General features: G+C 42.5%; 1 protein-coding gene across 3 annotated transcripts in view; it reads right to left on the bottom strand.

Annotated features, from left to right (window-relative positions):
• ACSL3 (acyl-CoA synthetase long chain family member 3) overlaps nt 1-15429 on the bottom strand; it is a 58777-nt gene that overhangs the window by 16783 nt on the left and 26565 nt on the right. For 2 of the 3 annotated variants that reach the window (XM_037524137.2, XM_037524135.2), the window contains exons 2-4: nt 8356-8771; nt 820-997; nt 13-122 (exon numbers count right to left, since the gene is read on the bottom strand). In XM_037524137.2, the coding sequence (XP_037380034.1) occupies nt 13-122; nt 820-997; nt 8356-8733 (666 nt within the window). In that variant the 5' untranslated portion in view covers nt 8734-8771. Of the gene's footprint in view, nt 1-12; nt 123-819; nt 998-8355; nt 8772-12859; nt 13005-15429 lie in introns of those variants that run through there. The other variant, XM_037524136.2, reaches the window with a different exon arrangement.

The following is a 15429-nucleotide window of genomic DNA, read 5'->3' as shown; positions in this document are numbered from 1 at the left end:
CACGGTCCTCACCTTCAGCTTGGTCTGCAGGAGTTCTTTGCTAGTGATAATGTTGGTGACCTCCGTTTCATTTAGTCCATGAACAATTGCTGGGCCTCCAAGAGTAGCATATAGCGTGACCACTGCGGAAGGCAGGAGGGCAAGTCAGAAAGCAGAACACCCCAGGGAAGCACAGAGTGTAAAGCAGCCTGTGCAGGCCACAGTGAGGGGACAGGGCCTGAGCCTCGGACCCAGTCTGCGGCTAGGCTGCATCCCACACTGTGCTCCTCAACCTCCCTAACTCCAAGCCCCCACCCCACCACCCTGAGACTTCCATAGTATAAACAAAGGGTTGCTTTTTATTTTAATTTATACTTTGTTTCACCTACAGATGTTAATCTGGAACTGTCTAGCTGGAAAGAATTGTAACTGATTTCTAAAATGTCAATATATTGGTTATTGACTACTTAGTACTAAAATATGAAAAAGAACAAGCACCAGTAAGATAAACATTGACTATCAGGTCCAAAGCATCACGTGCTAGGAAACGAGCATGAACAAGTGGCAGTACTGCTACCACTGGGTGGGGGACTAGCTCCCCAGACCCAAGAAGTCCACTATTAAGAGCTTCAAACCCTCTTTGCACAATTTTCCACAACTGGTTAATTTTCCAAGATAGACCATCATTTTATATTGCAGCAAAGAGTTTTCTAATTGGATGCAAAGTGAAAAATCAACATCAGAATTTTAATCTCTTAAGAATAAAATACAGTAAAACATCAGTACCACCTTCTCCCATAGTGACGTAATTCCCCTCTTGCAGAAAAAAAGCTTACGTACGCTGGAAATTGTACATAAAGCACGCCTGTGCTGCGATCATCCATTCAGCCCTGGTTTCACAGAAGATGGCAATGTTGGTCTTTGGTTTCTGACCCAACATCTGTAAGCCATTTCCAAAATCAGAAGCTCTAATGAAGACATCTTCGTAGGAAAGCCAATTATAGTGGCCAAGAATAACCTGATAAAACAGAAAAGCATACCAGTGGCTTTGAATACGACCAAAATAATTTAGAAATTATCAGGATGTGTTCAAAATTTTATGACAAACCAGAAAGTCATGTTTTCATAATTAGATTATTTTTTTCTAACAAAAAGCTAGAAAGTGAGTTTTAAGTAAAAGAATCTATTTTGAAAATTAGCTGTTTTGCAATATTTCCTGTGACAATTTTCATACCATGCTAGGTCTTTAGTTTTATTTTTTTAAGATTTATTATTATTTGTGTATGCATCCAAGAACAGGGGTGCAGACCAGAGGTGCAGGGGGTGAGAGGATTCACCAGAGATAAAGTGGGAAGCAGAACAGGCAGATCTACTGAAATACACCGCTGAGAGCAGCAGCGGGCAAGATAGGAGAAGTCTGCTGCGCCATGTAGGTCAGTTCCTTTGCCAGGGACCGAACTCATGTTGCAGTGGCTGCTGACAGCTTGATTGTGCTGAGACTTTAACCCATGTGCTAGCTAGAGCTAGGTCTTTAGTTTTCAATGGAGGAGAGGGGGTTATTTTGAAAAATATTCAGGGTTTGATGGGATCCTAAAGATCAACATTCTGGCCAAAAATGAACATTTGGCAAATTCATATAAAAAAACAATTTAATGATTTATTTGAAATTTATGCCAGCACCAAGTTCTACTGACACCAAAATGGTTCCACCTGCTTACGAATTCCTAGATTTCCATATCAAAAGCTACAGTGGTTCACAAACAAATGTTGGCAGATTCAAACTAAGAGACAGAGTCATGGCTTTTCACTCTGAACCACTGTATCTAATTCTGAATAAGCAAAGTAAACTAATCTCTAGTTTGAGGGGGACTAGTTATATAATCAAAAACCCTCTGCTGAAACCTCAAATGCTTTCAACATTTTAATCTGTGTTTACCAGAAGTGTAGGTAACAGCAAGTCAACATTACTAATACCCCTTGTTTAAAGCTGGTTAGCATATTTTTGCTTTAGGAATTTTCTCTAACTTAGATCAGACCATAAATCTCTGATTACATAAAAAAATGGTTGAAAAGCTCCTCCCCACTGTAAAAATACAGTGACATGGCTGTCATTAATACATCTCTCACATCTTAAAGCCATCTAACCATATTCATTTTCAAGAATTGCAACATTTAAGAGACCTGCAGAAATAAAAAGTTGATAAAAATTGAAAAAGGTAAATACTGCCCTCTAGTGTCCTGTTCCAGAATGAACTTAAATACATTCCTAATTTGATGGAAAAAAGCAACTATATTTAAAATTTTTATTTAACTTTAGTGGACCCAAACTCTCACCTTGCTCTGCACCCCCACGAAATGCTCAGCACGGGAGCTCCAATGACTTCAAAAGGAGCTCTGTGGGGGTGAGAAGACAGATGACAATTTGGACGGAAAGTGCAGGAACTGGATTATAATTATTAAGAATTTTACAATCAAAAATAAACATCAGTTATGGCCTAGAATTGTAGAAGCCAAGTGATGATCTTTATAAATTTCAGAGAATCTATATATTCTGGAAAAGGGATTACTGGGGGTATACTCCAAAGATCAAACCCATGTTGGTGCCACCATGTGGCAACTAGAGCAAATCATGAGTTTAATTCAAGTATAATCAGAATCTAAATTTGATTAATTCTTTAAGCCACTCAACCTTCTACCCTATAATTTTATCTGACTTTTGCTAGAAAAAGGTACTAATCCTATGGTTAGTTCAACCTGTGATCAGACATGTATTTATTCCCTGTCTACACTGAGGATCTAACACTGTTAGATCCAGATCAGAGATCTCACTACCAAGCAATCCCAAGACACTTCCCTGGGATGTTCACTTTCTCTTTCTTAAAATAGCTACTTGAAACTTTCTTTCTACTCAAATACCTTCTCCTCCCTCCCATTTTACGCTTCACTGAGAAATCAGAAATTAAACATCACCAATGTAATACCTGCATACCTCGGAATCCATACTCTGCAGCCCCTCGTGCATAGCAACAGTTGAAGAGTTCCTGGCAAAAGCCAAACCCACAAAGGCTTTCAAGAGTCTCCTGAGTTTCCATCACCAGTCCTGATACCCCCAAAGTGACCCGATTATTCAACAAAGATGTCTAATCGATACTCCCCAAGTCCAGCTATCTCCTTCCACTCCACTCCAGTCATCGCAGCCCATCTCTCCCTGACCTAATGCATGCCAACTGGCTGACTTGTCTCCACCTCCATGCCCTACAAAGCCTACAGTAGCAAGTTTTTAAATCAGGTTACTCTTCTGCTTAGTACTCTGCATTCTTTTTCCTTTCAAGTTAAGAATGGATTCCAAAAACTTTTATTCTGGCTACAAATACCTGACGGACCTAGACATTGCCAGCCTCTCTACCCATCTCAAACCCTCTTTCCTGGACTCTCTTCCTATAAATAGAACATTGTCCTTTCATCCTTCCAAGAGGGGAGGCCAGGGCAGAATGAAAATGAGGCAAGCTCAGTCACTCTCCAGGCCCCAAGGTTGTAGAATTCTGCATTCTATGTGCCTCACCCAGTGGGCTGGTCCTGTCCGACAGCCACTGCACTATCCTGCTCCACTGTACGGAGGGTTCATGTGCAAGTTACAGGTCTTTGCGAAGTTGGCTCCTCCTTGTCATTTTGGTCTCCACTTAACTAAAACCTACTCAGAGGTTACCCCTGATGGCCAATCTGCTTTATTTCTTCACAGTAGTTATTAAATCTGTTAACTTATTCTTTATTGTCTCCCTTCCATATAAATCTTTAAGAATCATGGAAAAATAACCTGTTTTATTCATTATTGTCTCCCTGCTGCCCAGAACAGAACCTGGCACATTCACGAAAGGTGCTCAGCAATGTATGGAACTGACAGTGTATTTTATCACAACATCAGTTCACCCTGGGCCTTGAGAGGCCCTTTCAACTTCTCTCTAGCAACCTCATTTTTAAAAGTTTACTTAAAAAAAAAAAAAAAAGCCGGGCCTCCCCGGTGGCGCAGCGGTTGAGCGCTGGGTTGCGAAGCTGCCCGCGGCCTCTGCAGTGCCAGTTCGATCCCCGGCTGCTCCCCGGCCACCAGAGGAGGGTCCCACAATCTGCGCAGACCTCTCCTGCCGCCCGCTGCTCCCCTCAGCAGTGTGCTTCGGTCCTTCTGCCTGCTCTGCTCCCTTCTCTGGCTCTGGTGAATTCTCTCACCCTCCCGTGCTTCTGACTGTACCCAGTGCATGTATAAACAAGACAAACAAACAAATAAATAAATAAACATGCCTCTATAAAATTAAAAAAAAAAAAAAGTCAAATTAAAAAAAAAAAAAAAAAAAAGAGCCACCTGAACATGTAACTCCCATATCTACTTTTGTTGTGATCACCATTCAATCAAGAATACTCCCTTGCCAACCATGAATTATGTGATACATAAATATCAACAGTTCAATTTGTCTAGTTCAATTATGTGATTCATAAACTGTTCAATTTTCCTGATCGGGAGCCAGAAAAATGAACGACCGGCATGGCTCTGTGCACGACAACCATGGAGTCTCTGAGTGGTTACTCATCTGTAAACTCAAGGGAAGGGTTAAGACGGTCCCCACAGCCAAGTTCTTCTGTCACACTGAATTAGCTATATTTTTATTCTGTAACAGGTGTGATATACACATGTATAAACATCAGCATTATCATGCACCATCATTATCTGGGACATGGGAACTTAATATTTTATGACACTATTTTGAGAAGATATATACCCTGGTATGTTCACTTCAGTGCTGTTTACAAACACCAGGTTATGGAAACAACCTAAGTGCCCCTAAACAGAGGAGGGGGGTCAGGAAGATGTGGTGTGTGTGTGTGTGTGTGTGTGTGTGTGTGTGTAGATATATAGTGCAATACTACTCAGCTGTGAAAAATGATACACATAGATAGAACAGGAGGGGATTATGGCTAACTGAGATAAGTCAGAAGGAGAAAGACAAATAGTGGATGGTATCACTTGTAAGTGGAATACAAAGAAACAAAGGGTTCTAAAACACCAAATCAGTAACACCCCAGAAATCTAACTGTAGAACTGAAGTTACTAAAAGGGGAGCAAAAGGGAAGAGAATAAAGTGGGGAGCACAACATTGTAAACCATAACCCGCCCCCCCCAAAAAAGCCCTAATTTTGTTTAGGAACATGAAATTAGATGCTTTGATGATGCTGATAATGAGGGCCTCTTATCTCAAAGGAAAACTATAAAAATAAGTAGAGATGACATTCAGAAGACATTGTAAGACAAAAGCACAAGTACTTAGCCATTCAGGACCCCGAAGAATGAGTCTTAACAAAGATTGTTTACAAGTAGCTCAGAGTCCAGGCTCTCTAAGAACTAAGACTTTTTTCTTTAGCCACGTAGCATAGAAATACTAAGCATATGTACTTTCCTGCCTTCTTCAACAGTGGACAACTGGCTTCATTTAATACTGCTCTCTGTGGATGAAGATTATTATAAACAAATTGTCTATAAGTCAGAGAGTGAAAATAATCGAGAGATGCAGGTGACCAGTGACAGGCAGTGATGCAGGCAGCTACCCTTTACTGGTGTCGCTGGAGGCAGTGACACGCATTCCACGTTGTAAAATGTGCCAGGTCCACAGGATTCAGTTATTAAGCACTGACATTAACTCTTTGATGTTACTATTACTGTCTCTAGTTTTCAAAGGAGAATGGGGGGCACAGAGAGACTATGATAACTTGCTCAAAATCGCCCAGCTGCTGAGAGGTTGGATTAGAAGCCAGGCCTCAGAAGGGCGCTAGAGAAGAGGATGGGGTGTTATTCAGTGGTTGGCACGGTGGCCTAAGTCACACTGCAAAGGGCCCATCCCACTGCTACATGCGAGTGGAAGGATTAGACTTAAAAGGGGCGAGTGGGGTACTCTAAGAGGCAATAATCAGACTCCGAGTTTGGGGCTTGAGTCGTCTGTACAAAGCAGCAGCTCTAACGAACAGGATGACCGGAGAGGAACGGGGGGGGGGGGGGGGGGGGGACGACACACACCACTATTCTGATAGGGGAAATAACATCATAACCAAATGACAAACCTGGGCCCAGAGGGTAATCACTGTTTTCCCTCTATGTCAAATATGATATGGATGTCCCAGTGAGCTAGAAAACTTACGTAACAAACTTTGTATGAGAATTTTATGAATTCGCGAAGAGAATTTTAAAAAGTGACTGTGGAGTAACAAGTAACACAAAACAGGTATTGAGCAAAAAAAAAAAAAAAGCTGATCACTTAATGAGGACAGAAATGAGTATTTTCTATTATCTTTGTGGATCAATTTACAAGGGTGTCATAGTACACTCAATCACAATGATTACACAGCCCCTCCTATATTCTTCTAGCGTGTGTAAAATTATAAGGGAAAAAAATCTGTGTCTGGTAGTTAGATCACTAAATGTGTGAGCCAACCCGTACTCTTTCCTGTCCTACTGTGAAATTATTTTTGCTCGCTGCTCTTTCTAGCCTCACACTGCTCTCCATCTCGGAAACCCACCCACCCAGGGCAGCTCCTGGCAAAGCTGGAATTAGGAGGCAGTGACACGCATTCCAGGGGCTCTGCTCTGCCACGCTCAAGAAAACCTCGTGGAACTTGAAATAAGGGGAACAACGTGCCTCTCTACCCTCTGTTTCCCCCTTTGTGCTGGGCGAGGAAAGCCCAGTCTCCATGAAGCTGATGGCTACAATCTGGTGGCAACACTCAAGGAGATCACCACCACCGTTTTCTTCTACCTCTCTTCCCTTGGGATCTCAAAACATACCTTTAAGAAAAGATGAGGACAAAGCTTCACAGTTCATTCATTTGAAACAAAGGTCTAGGTATCTTTGTTTCAACTGTATCAGATACATTCTAGGGTATATCCCCAAAGCACACCCCTCACTTCCCAATACAGGGAGGAAACTTTTAGAAACTGCTACATCATTAGCTTCCTCCCCCAATAAAGATCACTATCACATAAGGAACTGAAGCTGGCCATCATTAAACCCATGCTCGGCTCTTAGCAGGGCTCGGAGCAGAAGGCAGCCCTGCCCCTACATCGGGGCGCCAGATGTACAAGGGTCCCTTCTCATTGTCCTATCAGAGCAGATGCTGCTACTGCTGCAAGGAGTGGGTGTGAACAAGAAAGCAGGAGGGAAGACATTCTTGCTAGAGCACAGATTACATAAAGACTTCCGAAAAAAGTTTAATCACAGATGCCAATTTGATGCCAAACATCAATAGTAAGTAGAGTTAATAATAATGTAGTTTAGATAGAAAGTTACTAAAAACATTTGTTTTCACACCCTCTAATTTTTCCCAACTTCTAGCTCGAGTCCAAATTTCTTTGTTGAATAATCAATGAATTTACAGATACCAGGGTCAGGACAGGATAGTCACACTCTGTGTGTGTGTGTGTGTGTACGCGTGTGCATGTGTGTGTGTGTCACTCTCAGTCTTCTCAACAACTCCGTGAAAGCTGGGATTAGTTTAGGAGAGTGCCTTGGGGTCTAGTACTGGCTTCACCACTTGTTGGCCATGTCCTTGGGTAAGTCACCTAGTTATCTGGCGCCAGGGTGCTATCACCCACAAAGCAGGGATGGGAACCCTAACTTACAGAGCTACTGTGTGTCCTAAATAAGCTGAGGTATGTGAGCTCTGAAAGCAGCCTGGCTCATAAGAAATGCCGGTAATGTCAGCAAAGATCATCACCTTCCATATTACAAATAAAGAAACTGAGGCTAACTTGTTAAGTAGCTTTCCCGAAGTCACACGGCCAGTAAGTGACATGGCTGAGATTCAAATCCAGTCAACCTTTAGTCAAGGCTCCTAACTTCTAGGGCAGTCTGCCTCTAAGGATATCTTATGCCACTTTCAAATGAGCAATGGCAGAGTCTACATTTGTGAAAAGAAATTCTTAAAAAAAAAAAACCACACAATGGCCATAACCCTTGTATCAAGGCATCAAGAGCTCATTAAAAACAGGAACAGTAGGTCGCACCCCAAACCCAGAGCAATCTGAAGCACATACAGTGTTTCTAGTACTATCAGGGAACTTGGTTTCAGACACAAAACAGCCCTAGACATTTTATTCCAAGTCCTGGCAGGCGTTAAGCCACAGATGCCCCGCCCAAGCGGGGCATTCTCGGTATCTTGTGAAAAGTAACCCGTCAGTGCTGGGAACACGAAAGACCAGAGGACAGCCTGGCCACCTTCCCAGCTGCTGCTTCTGCAACATCAGCGTCCAGCAGAAGCAGGCCATGCTGGTCCCTTGCCACCACTTCTGAAAGCACATTTTATTCAGAGGGAACGCAAAAGCAATGGAAGTCACCTCACCTTTTTAAAAATTTTCCCATTTGGTTGTACTTCATCTTCTTCATTTAAAACTTCACGGGTCCCCAAAAGTCTTTTGTCCTTAAATTTGTTCTTTGCATACATAAAAACTTTATCCAGGGTATCACATCCAGGGTATAATGATGAGGCCAAGCCATCCAAACAGTTGACAGATCTGTATGCTGACTCAGGGTTTGAATTTACAGGCTTTGCTTTAATTTGATTTGATTTTTCTTGTCTTGACTCAAACAAAAAATAATATGGAATGTATGTTAAAATAGTATAAAGAGATATTATAAAATGTATGAAATATAAAAGAATGGGGTTGATGGTCTGTTTTAGCTTCATGGTGGATGGTTTTGAAGATACGTGGTTACTCATAAGTGCTCAAAAGTAGAAGGAACAGATTCCGTAAGGATCTAGAAGGAAGGAAAAGACAGATGTTAGCGCAAGATCATTTTTAAATATATATTTTTAATTCTTTATATTAAACAGGCAGTTTTCCCCCTCCAAACCACTAGCTAGTATACTGCCCCAACAATGTCCTTCCTGCCCATTCCTGATATATGTAAGAGAATTGTACCGGATCTACTAATAATGAAATTAACACAGAAAACTTTCCACACCTGTGGAAACCTGTAAACAGGTGGCTCAACAACCGACCCAAGTATCCTCAAACACTTCTAGTGGCAACGAGGGAGCAAATCAGGAAAGACCTACAAAAGTATGGAGTCCACAAAGTACCATCTCCCATTCTTCAGCACCTGGCAGACATCGCCAGCCCTGCAGCCACCCTCCAGCACACTACACACTCACTCCCAGTGGGGCTTTCACACGAAAGGCAGCAACAAGCAGCTGGGGTCGGAATGCAAAGATACGTTTACTTCCCACAATAATTCTAGATATTTTTCAATGTAGATAGGCTAAACTATGAAGTAAGAAGCAGCAAAGTTTGGTCACTTTATGCTTTGCATTCTCCTCTTTGTTGAGAATCTACTGTATGTGTTAGATACTACTCAATGGGCAGAGCCTACTGCACTAGGCACTCTGCTGTGCACAGGGAACACAAGTGAACAAAGGCGTCAAGTCCCCTTTCTCGTGCAGCCTACACATTCACTGGAAGGGGGAGACAGACACACATGTATGAATGGCAGGCGGTAGTGAGTCCTCTGAGGGACAATGAACCCCACTGAGGAAAAGTGACCAGCAAGGCTGGAGAGGAGCTCTGGGGTATGGGCAGGCCGCAAGGCCCTCTCCGGCCTGTGGCATCTGAGCAGGGGCTCACAGGGAAGAGAGAGTGCACCATGTGCCTACCCATGCCAGGCAGACGAAACCGCTTTTACATGGTAAGGAAGTAAGATATCATTTTTATAGATATTATTACTCAACATCTAAAGCAAACAACTAATTACTCAGGTCCAAATCCAGGACTAGGATTTCTAGTTCCTACCTCCATTTCTCACCTCCTACCTCCGGCTCCATATTGTGTAATTTCTATTCCAGACAAGCATGGTCAAGAGTTCTGAGGAACCCCCTTTCAGCCAGCCCCCACTTACATGCTGGTCTGCCACAGACATGTAAAGAGAACACATTGGGCACCAACTGGGCTCCCTCATGAGGTGAACAGAAAGGGAAGACGAGCGGCTACAGCAACAGCCCAGCACCCCACTCACAGAGCAAAGAACAAGTTGCAGTCCTACTACAGGCTCTGGAGCAACTGGCACTGGTTCCACACAGGCTGGAGAAGCAGGCTATAAAAACAGAGAGCCCCCTAGCACCCCTAAGAGGTCCAATTGACTTCATGTGGAAAAGGAAGCAAGGAAGATCAAGTCTAATGGCACTGTCCAAAACACCAGACACTTTAGTGGTGGCAATTAGGATGAGACTGGTAGTTCCAGGGCAGCATCAAGTGAAAGAGCAGACCAACGAGGTGCTTAAGGAGGAGGATGGAGCTGTTCAAAGCCAGCTGTTCAAAGACTGGCCTCAAACACAATCTCTACAAAGACTATCTGATTTAACTGGTTTTAATTGGATCAAACCAAGGGATGATTTATGGTCCAGGGCTTCGTCTAACACAAAGCAATCAGCCAGTTGCCAGTAGGAAGTGTGAGCGTGATACCAATCAATAGAGGCAGAAGTTTAACTTGGAGGTCAGAGAGGCCGTCCTAAAACCCTAATAATTTCCAGAAGAGGGCACCCTGACAGTGGTGACAGTGGGTATCCTAGGGCTGTGCCCTCTGAGAAGCAACTCAGAAGCTGGGCACAAGAGAAAGATAAACCTCACTAAAACAAATAAGCAAACAATACAAGAAACCTGGAAAAGGGGAAGCGATAATCAGTATTCAGAACTGCTGTAAATATATTGTCCGAAATGTCAAGCTTACAACAAAAAAATCATGAAGTGTGAAAACAGACAGGAAAGTATGGCCCAAACACAGGGAGGAAGCAGACAACAGAAACTGCCCTTGAGAGTCCACGTGTCACAGATAGCAAAGCAGCTATTATGAATATGTTCAAAGAACTAAAGGAGACCGTGCTTAAAAAGCTACAAGCCCAACTCTGGAATCTTCAAGATAAGGAACACCTCCATATTTGTCAGACAGCTGGTAAGAGGCAGAAGCTCCTAACTGATCCCCACGCAAGCCACTTTCTGACAGTGTATGGTAAGGCACTAGTTAGTTCCCATGCAGAGAATCTGCACAATGAAAACAAACGGTCCCACCACTTCCAGGACACCAGAGCTGCAAAGAACAGTGGCAGCTTGATAACACAGGAGACTGGTGTTACTTCATCAAATACTCTCTAAAATTTTACATGCTTGTATTTAAGATACTGTGACTTTAAAAACTCCCTCTGTACCCTACAAGTGATACCTAACTTTATATGAAGAAAACACTCCTAAGGAAACCACTAAAAACCTAATAGAAATAACAAAGTTCAGCAAAGTTTATAGGAGGTAAGTGAACATACAAAACTCAACTGTATTTCTACATACTAGCAATGGATAATAAGAAAATAAAGTTAAGAAAACAATTATATCTAGGACATAACAAGTGCAAAACTTGTACTATTATGAAAACCACACTGTTTAAAGATATTAAACCTAAATGAATAAAAACCATTGTGCTTATGAAGACAGTATTGTTAAAATGACAACATTCCCAAAATTGAAGAACAGATTCAAGAAAACCTTATCAAAGCCTCTGCTGCTTTATAAGGAAAATTTTAAGCCAATTCCAAAATTCATATGAAAACTAAGAGGAGCCAGAACAGGCAAGACAATCTTGAAAAAGAATAATAAATCTGAAGGGCTCATACATCTTGATTGTAAAACTTACTGCAAAGAGATCATAATACAGTGTGGCACTAGTATCAGGGTTCAGGGTGAGATTCCCCCACCCTATCTGGATTCTTCTAAAACTGGGCAAATAAATTTTCTTAAGACAGATTAGTAGGTAAAAAGGCCAAAATTTGACAGCATGCATATGGAGAATTTACATGGTTGTCAATTCTTAAAAACAATGGAGCAGACCTGGAATGTTACCCTGTGTATAGTGACCTGAGTGCTAGGGATGGGGATGATGGGACCTTACTTGGAAGAAAAGGGCGCCTTATCTTGGTTCTGAGAGCGGAACTGAAAGGACATGTTCACTGATAAGCCTACAACTGGATACACCCCTGCCTCCAAACTATATTCTAGGTCATAAAAGGGGAAGCAGGGATTGTTTCTTCTAAGAAGAAAAGGGCCAGAAGCTGAGGACAGGACAATTTCTTCTTAAGATTAGGGAAAGGTGAGGGACTCAGGCAAGGACAAGCTTCTCCTCACCTCAAAAGATTTCATTCTCTTAGCTCAAAAAACACTACCTGCCTGAGCAAGGCGGCCTGAGGACAGGTGTCCTGAGAATCTTGAGGTGGTCTGGCTAGGGCACCTTCATTAACAACAGGACCAACTTACAAATCAACATGACAGAACTGAGAGTCCAGAAATCAGCCCTTGTATTCTGGACAAGTGATTTACAAGATGGCAGAAGAATTCAACAGGTAGGAATGGACTTAACCGTTGGATATCTACATGGATATTATGAAAATGGATCCTTTTCTTCTACACAAAAGTTAACTCAAAATGGAAGCGCTAACAATATAAAGCTTTAAGTATCAATCACTGAGTATAAATATACTTTAAGAACAGAAATGCAGAAGCTGGCTCTTACATTTTCTTGAACTCTTCTGAAACCAAAAAGCAATTTATTATCTTAAAGCCTGGGAAAAGGGAGGAGAGGGGAGAGTTTCTACATAGTTTGAATAAGAACCAAAGCAGCAGGTGGTCAAGAAAGCAGTCACCCAGAAAAGCAGAGTGGGGGAGAGCACCGTGGGGGAAGAGAGGTGAAGAGATGAGAAGCAGGGTTTTGTTAAAGTCCAAGAGTTGTGGCCTTTAATACTGGTGAAGGAATCTGGTTTGCATTCCAGTGTACACAGCTTTAGAAAATAACTATATGCAAAGGATAACCTGAAGGCAGCAGAAACCGGAGACAAGGAAATTAGGTCAAAGATGTCAGCAGTAATCCTCACTCCCAGACCAGAAGGGTAGAGCAGTGTGACACGGAACCAGTGGCATGGATTTCCGGCTCCTGGTGTCCCAGAAGGTGGCAACTGTAGCAGCTGTTCTTCCAGTCCTTCCCAACAGCTGAATTCTAGCTCCATAATATAACGAGGGTGGTGTTTCTGTATCTGAATTCTGAACAGAATAAAGTACGAATCAGAGCAGTGGCAGTAAAAGGAGGGGAAATGGTTTTGGTGCCTTCCACCGAGAAACACATGAGGTGAAGTAGTTGGTGTGTGGGGTGGGGGGGAAGGAGGTGAATATTCTTGAAGATAATGGGATTAAGATGCCTGTGAGTCACCAAACCTATAAACCATGGAACTTAAGAAGGGTCAGAAGTAGGAGCAAGAGCACACGCTATGGAGCCATAATGCGATAGAAGAGCAGGCTGTCCAAAGAGAACATGCAGGAAAACTGCAAGATCAAGACAGAGAGGAGGAAAGTTCCATGAAAAGAAATAAAGTGGGAGAATTTGGAGAGAGCGGTGTTACGAAAGCCAGGGGTGGTGAGGGGAATCACGGGGTGAGAGCTTGGTACCATCGATGCAGCTTGCATGGGCCAGCCAAGTGCTATTAGGACATTTACCTTTTCGAAAAGGTCTTAGAAAAACAAGGGGAAACAAACACAAACACAAACAAGCTTTTGGCCAATTGCACACTATTTACTGAAGTGGTTATGGAAAATCAAGAGTGCTAGGAAGCCAGTCTCAGGTACTTTATTATGTTGCCACATCTTAGAATGAGCATCACTTTCAGAGTGTAAACATGGACAACTATATCTGTTCATCTTTTCCTTCACAGCACCCAGGATTCAGATCCAGATTAAGAAGACGTCACCCACCCAGGGTTAGGCCAATGGTCTCCTATATTTTAGTATTTGCATAATTTCTAGATGTAGATCTTTAATTGATATAAAGCTTATTTTTTTACATTGTTTAGGGCAAGAGCTAACTTTCCCCTAGACTTGAAATGAATCATTCATTAAACAAGCCACCTTTCTGCAATTAACTAAAATACAATCTTCAATAAACTTAAATAAAATAACTTAGTCACAGCTGGACACTTCTGTTTCTAGACACTATTCTGTTCCTGGTTGTGCTTATTGCTTTGCTCACACACAACACTACAAATACAGTAGATTTATAGCAACTGTGATCCAAGGACCCAACCATATCAGAGTTAGCTCAGCAAATACTTAAAACAGCCGCCTCCTCCTTCCCCTCACCTCCCCCATATCTATAAATGGAACCTTTTAATGACAGACTTATCTTTAAACAGCTACTATGTGATTTCTATGCACACTAATGTTCAAGAACTACTGCTTTAAGTATCTTCAAGACCTTCTTTATATTTTTCAAAACTTTATCAATTCTTAGTTTCATTTTTCTACATGGATTTTTAGGATTTAACATTTCTGCATACAAAATATACAAAGAACGCCTATAAAATTTTCATAAATCAAGCAACACAAAGGAAAACTAGGCAAAGATTATGTGCAGAAAAGCCAAAAGAGAAAATACGGATGGCTAATAAACACAGTAACATTCCCCCTCAACTTGGAGTCAAGAAAAAAATGACACCATGCCAGTTTTCATCACCAGTCCCACAAACATATAATGCAATCCCAGGGTTAATGAAGTAATCGGCAGTACTGAAACACAAATCCTTGGTGATCCCGAATTTAGAACTCTAGTCTACAGAAAAGCCAGTGCATATTATGCAGACGTGAACAAAGATTTGTGAAAATTCACATACAGAAGCCACTGCAATGCGGTCCCAAGGGAGGAGAGAGATGCGCACGGGCAATGAGCACAGGACAGGTCCCCACACACCTGGTACCTCCCAGCTGCCCTGCTTGGCAGGAGGGCGGAGGGCGTTCAGCAGCACACCTCCAAAGGCTAGAGAAGAGGATGCTGGCTTTTGTTTGGGGGAGTCTGCACTTCCCAAAATGCCTTTTTGTTATTTCCAAATAAACTCATTGGCGAAGTGACTTGCTGCTCTTTGTGTGAGGTCAACAAATTCAAACATTCAACTCATTTCCCAAACATTTACTCAACAGACTTCATACCAAGCACTGGTCTAAAGGGAGGCACAATTGTGAACGAAACGGCAGAGGTAAACAGACCACGAACAGATAACCAAGTACAGAGAGGTACTGGGGGGAGGAAAAACAAACACCAAACCACCTGTTAAGAGGCATCAGTGCTGAGGAAGGAGTGTGGCCCTCCTAAGAAAAGGCATCTCAGACACCGGAGGGCACGAAAGGGAGCTGTGTGGATGTCTAGAAGAGCATGAGCATCCAGGCTGCTCCCAGGGAGGAGCCGGGACAGTGGAAGGAGATGAGATGGCTGTGGGGACAGAATGAGGGCAGAGCTGGACCCTGTGGGCCTGGCAGACCACCACCACGGGCAGATCACCATGAGAACTGACAGGCCAGGAGGATTTTGACTGCTCAGGCGCAAAGAGACCATTGGGAGC

This window comes from Talpa occidentalis, unplaced genomic scaffold (assembly GCF_014898055.3).
Source record: "Talpa occidentalis isolate TD23 unplaced genomic scaffold, MPIMG_talOcc4v2.1 talOcc4.3, whole genome shotgun sequence".
In the NCBI taxonomy this organism is placed as follows: Eukaryota; Metazoa; Chordata; class Mammalia; order Eulipotyphla; family Talpidae; genus Talpa; species Talpa occidentalis.
This window is presented reverse-complemented; position numbering and strand designations above follow the sequence as displayed.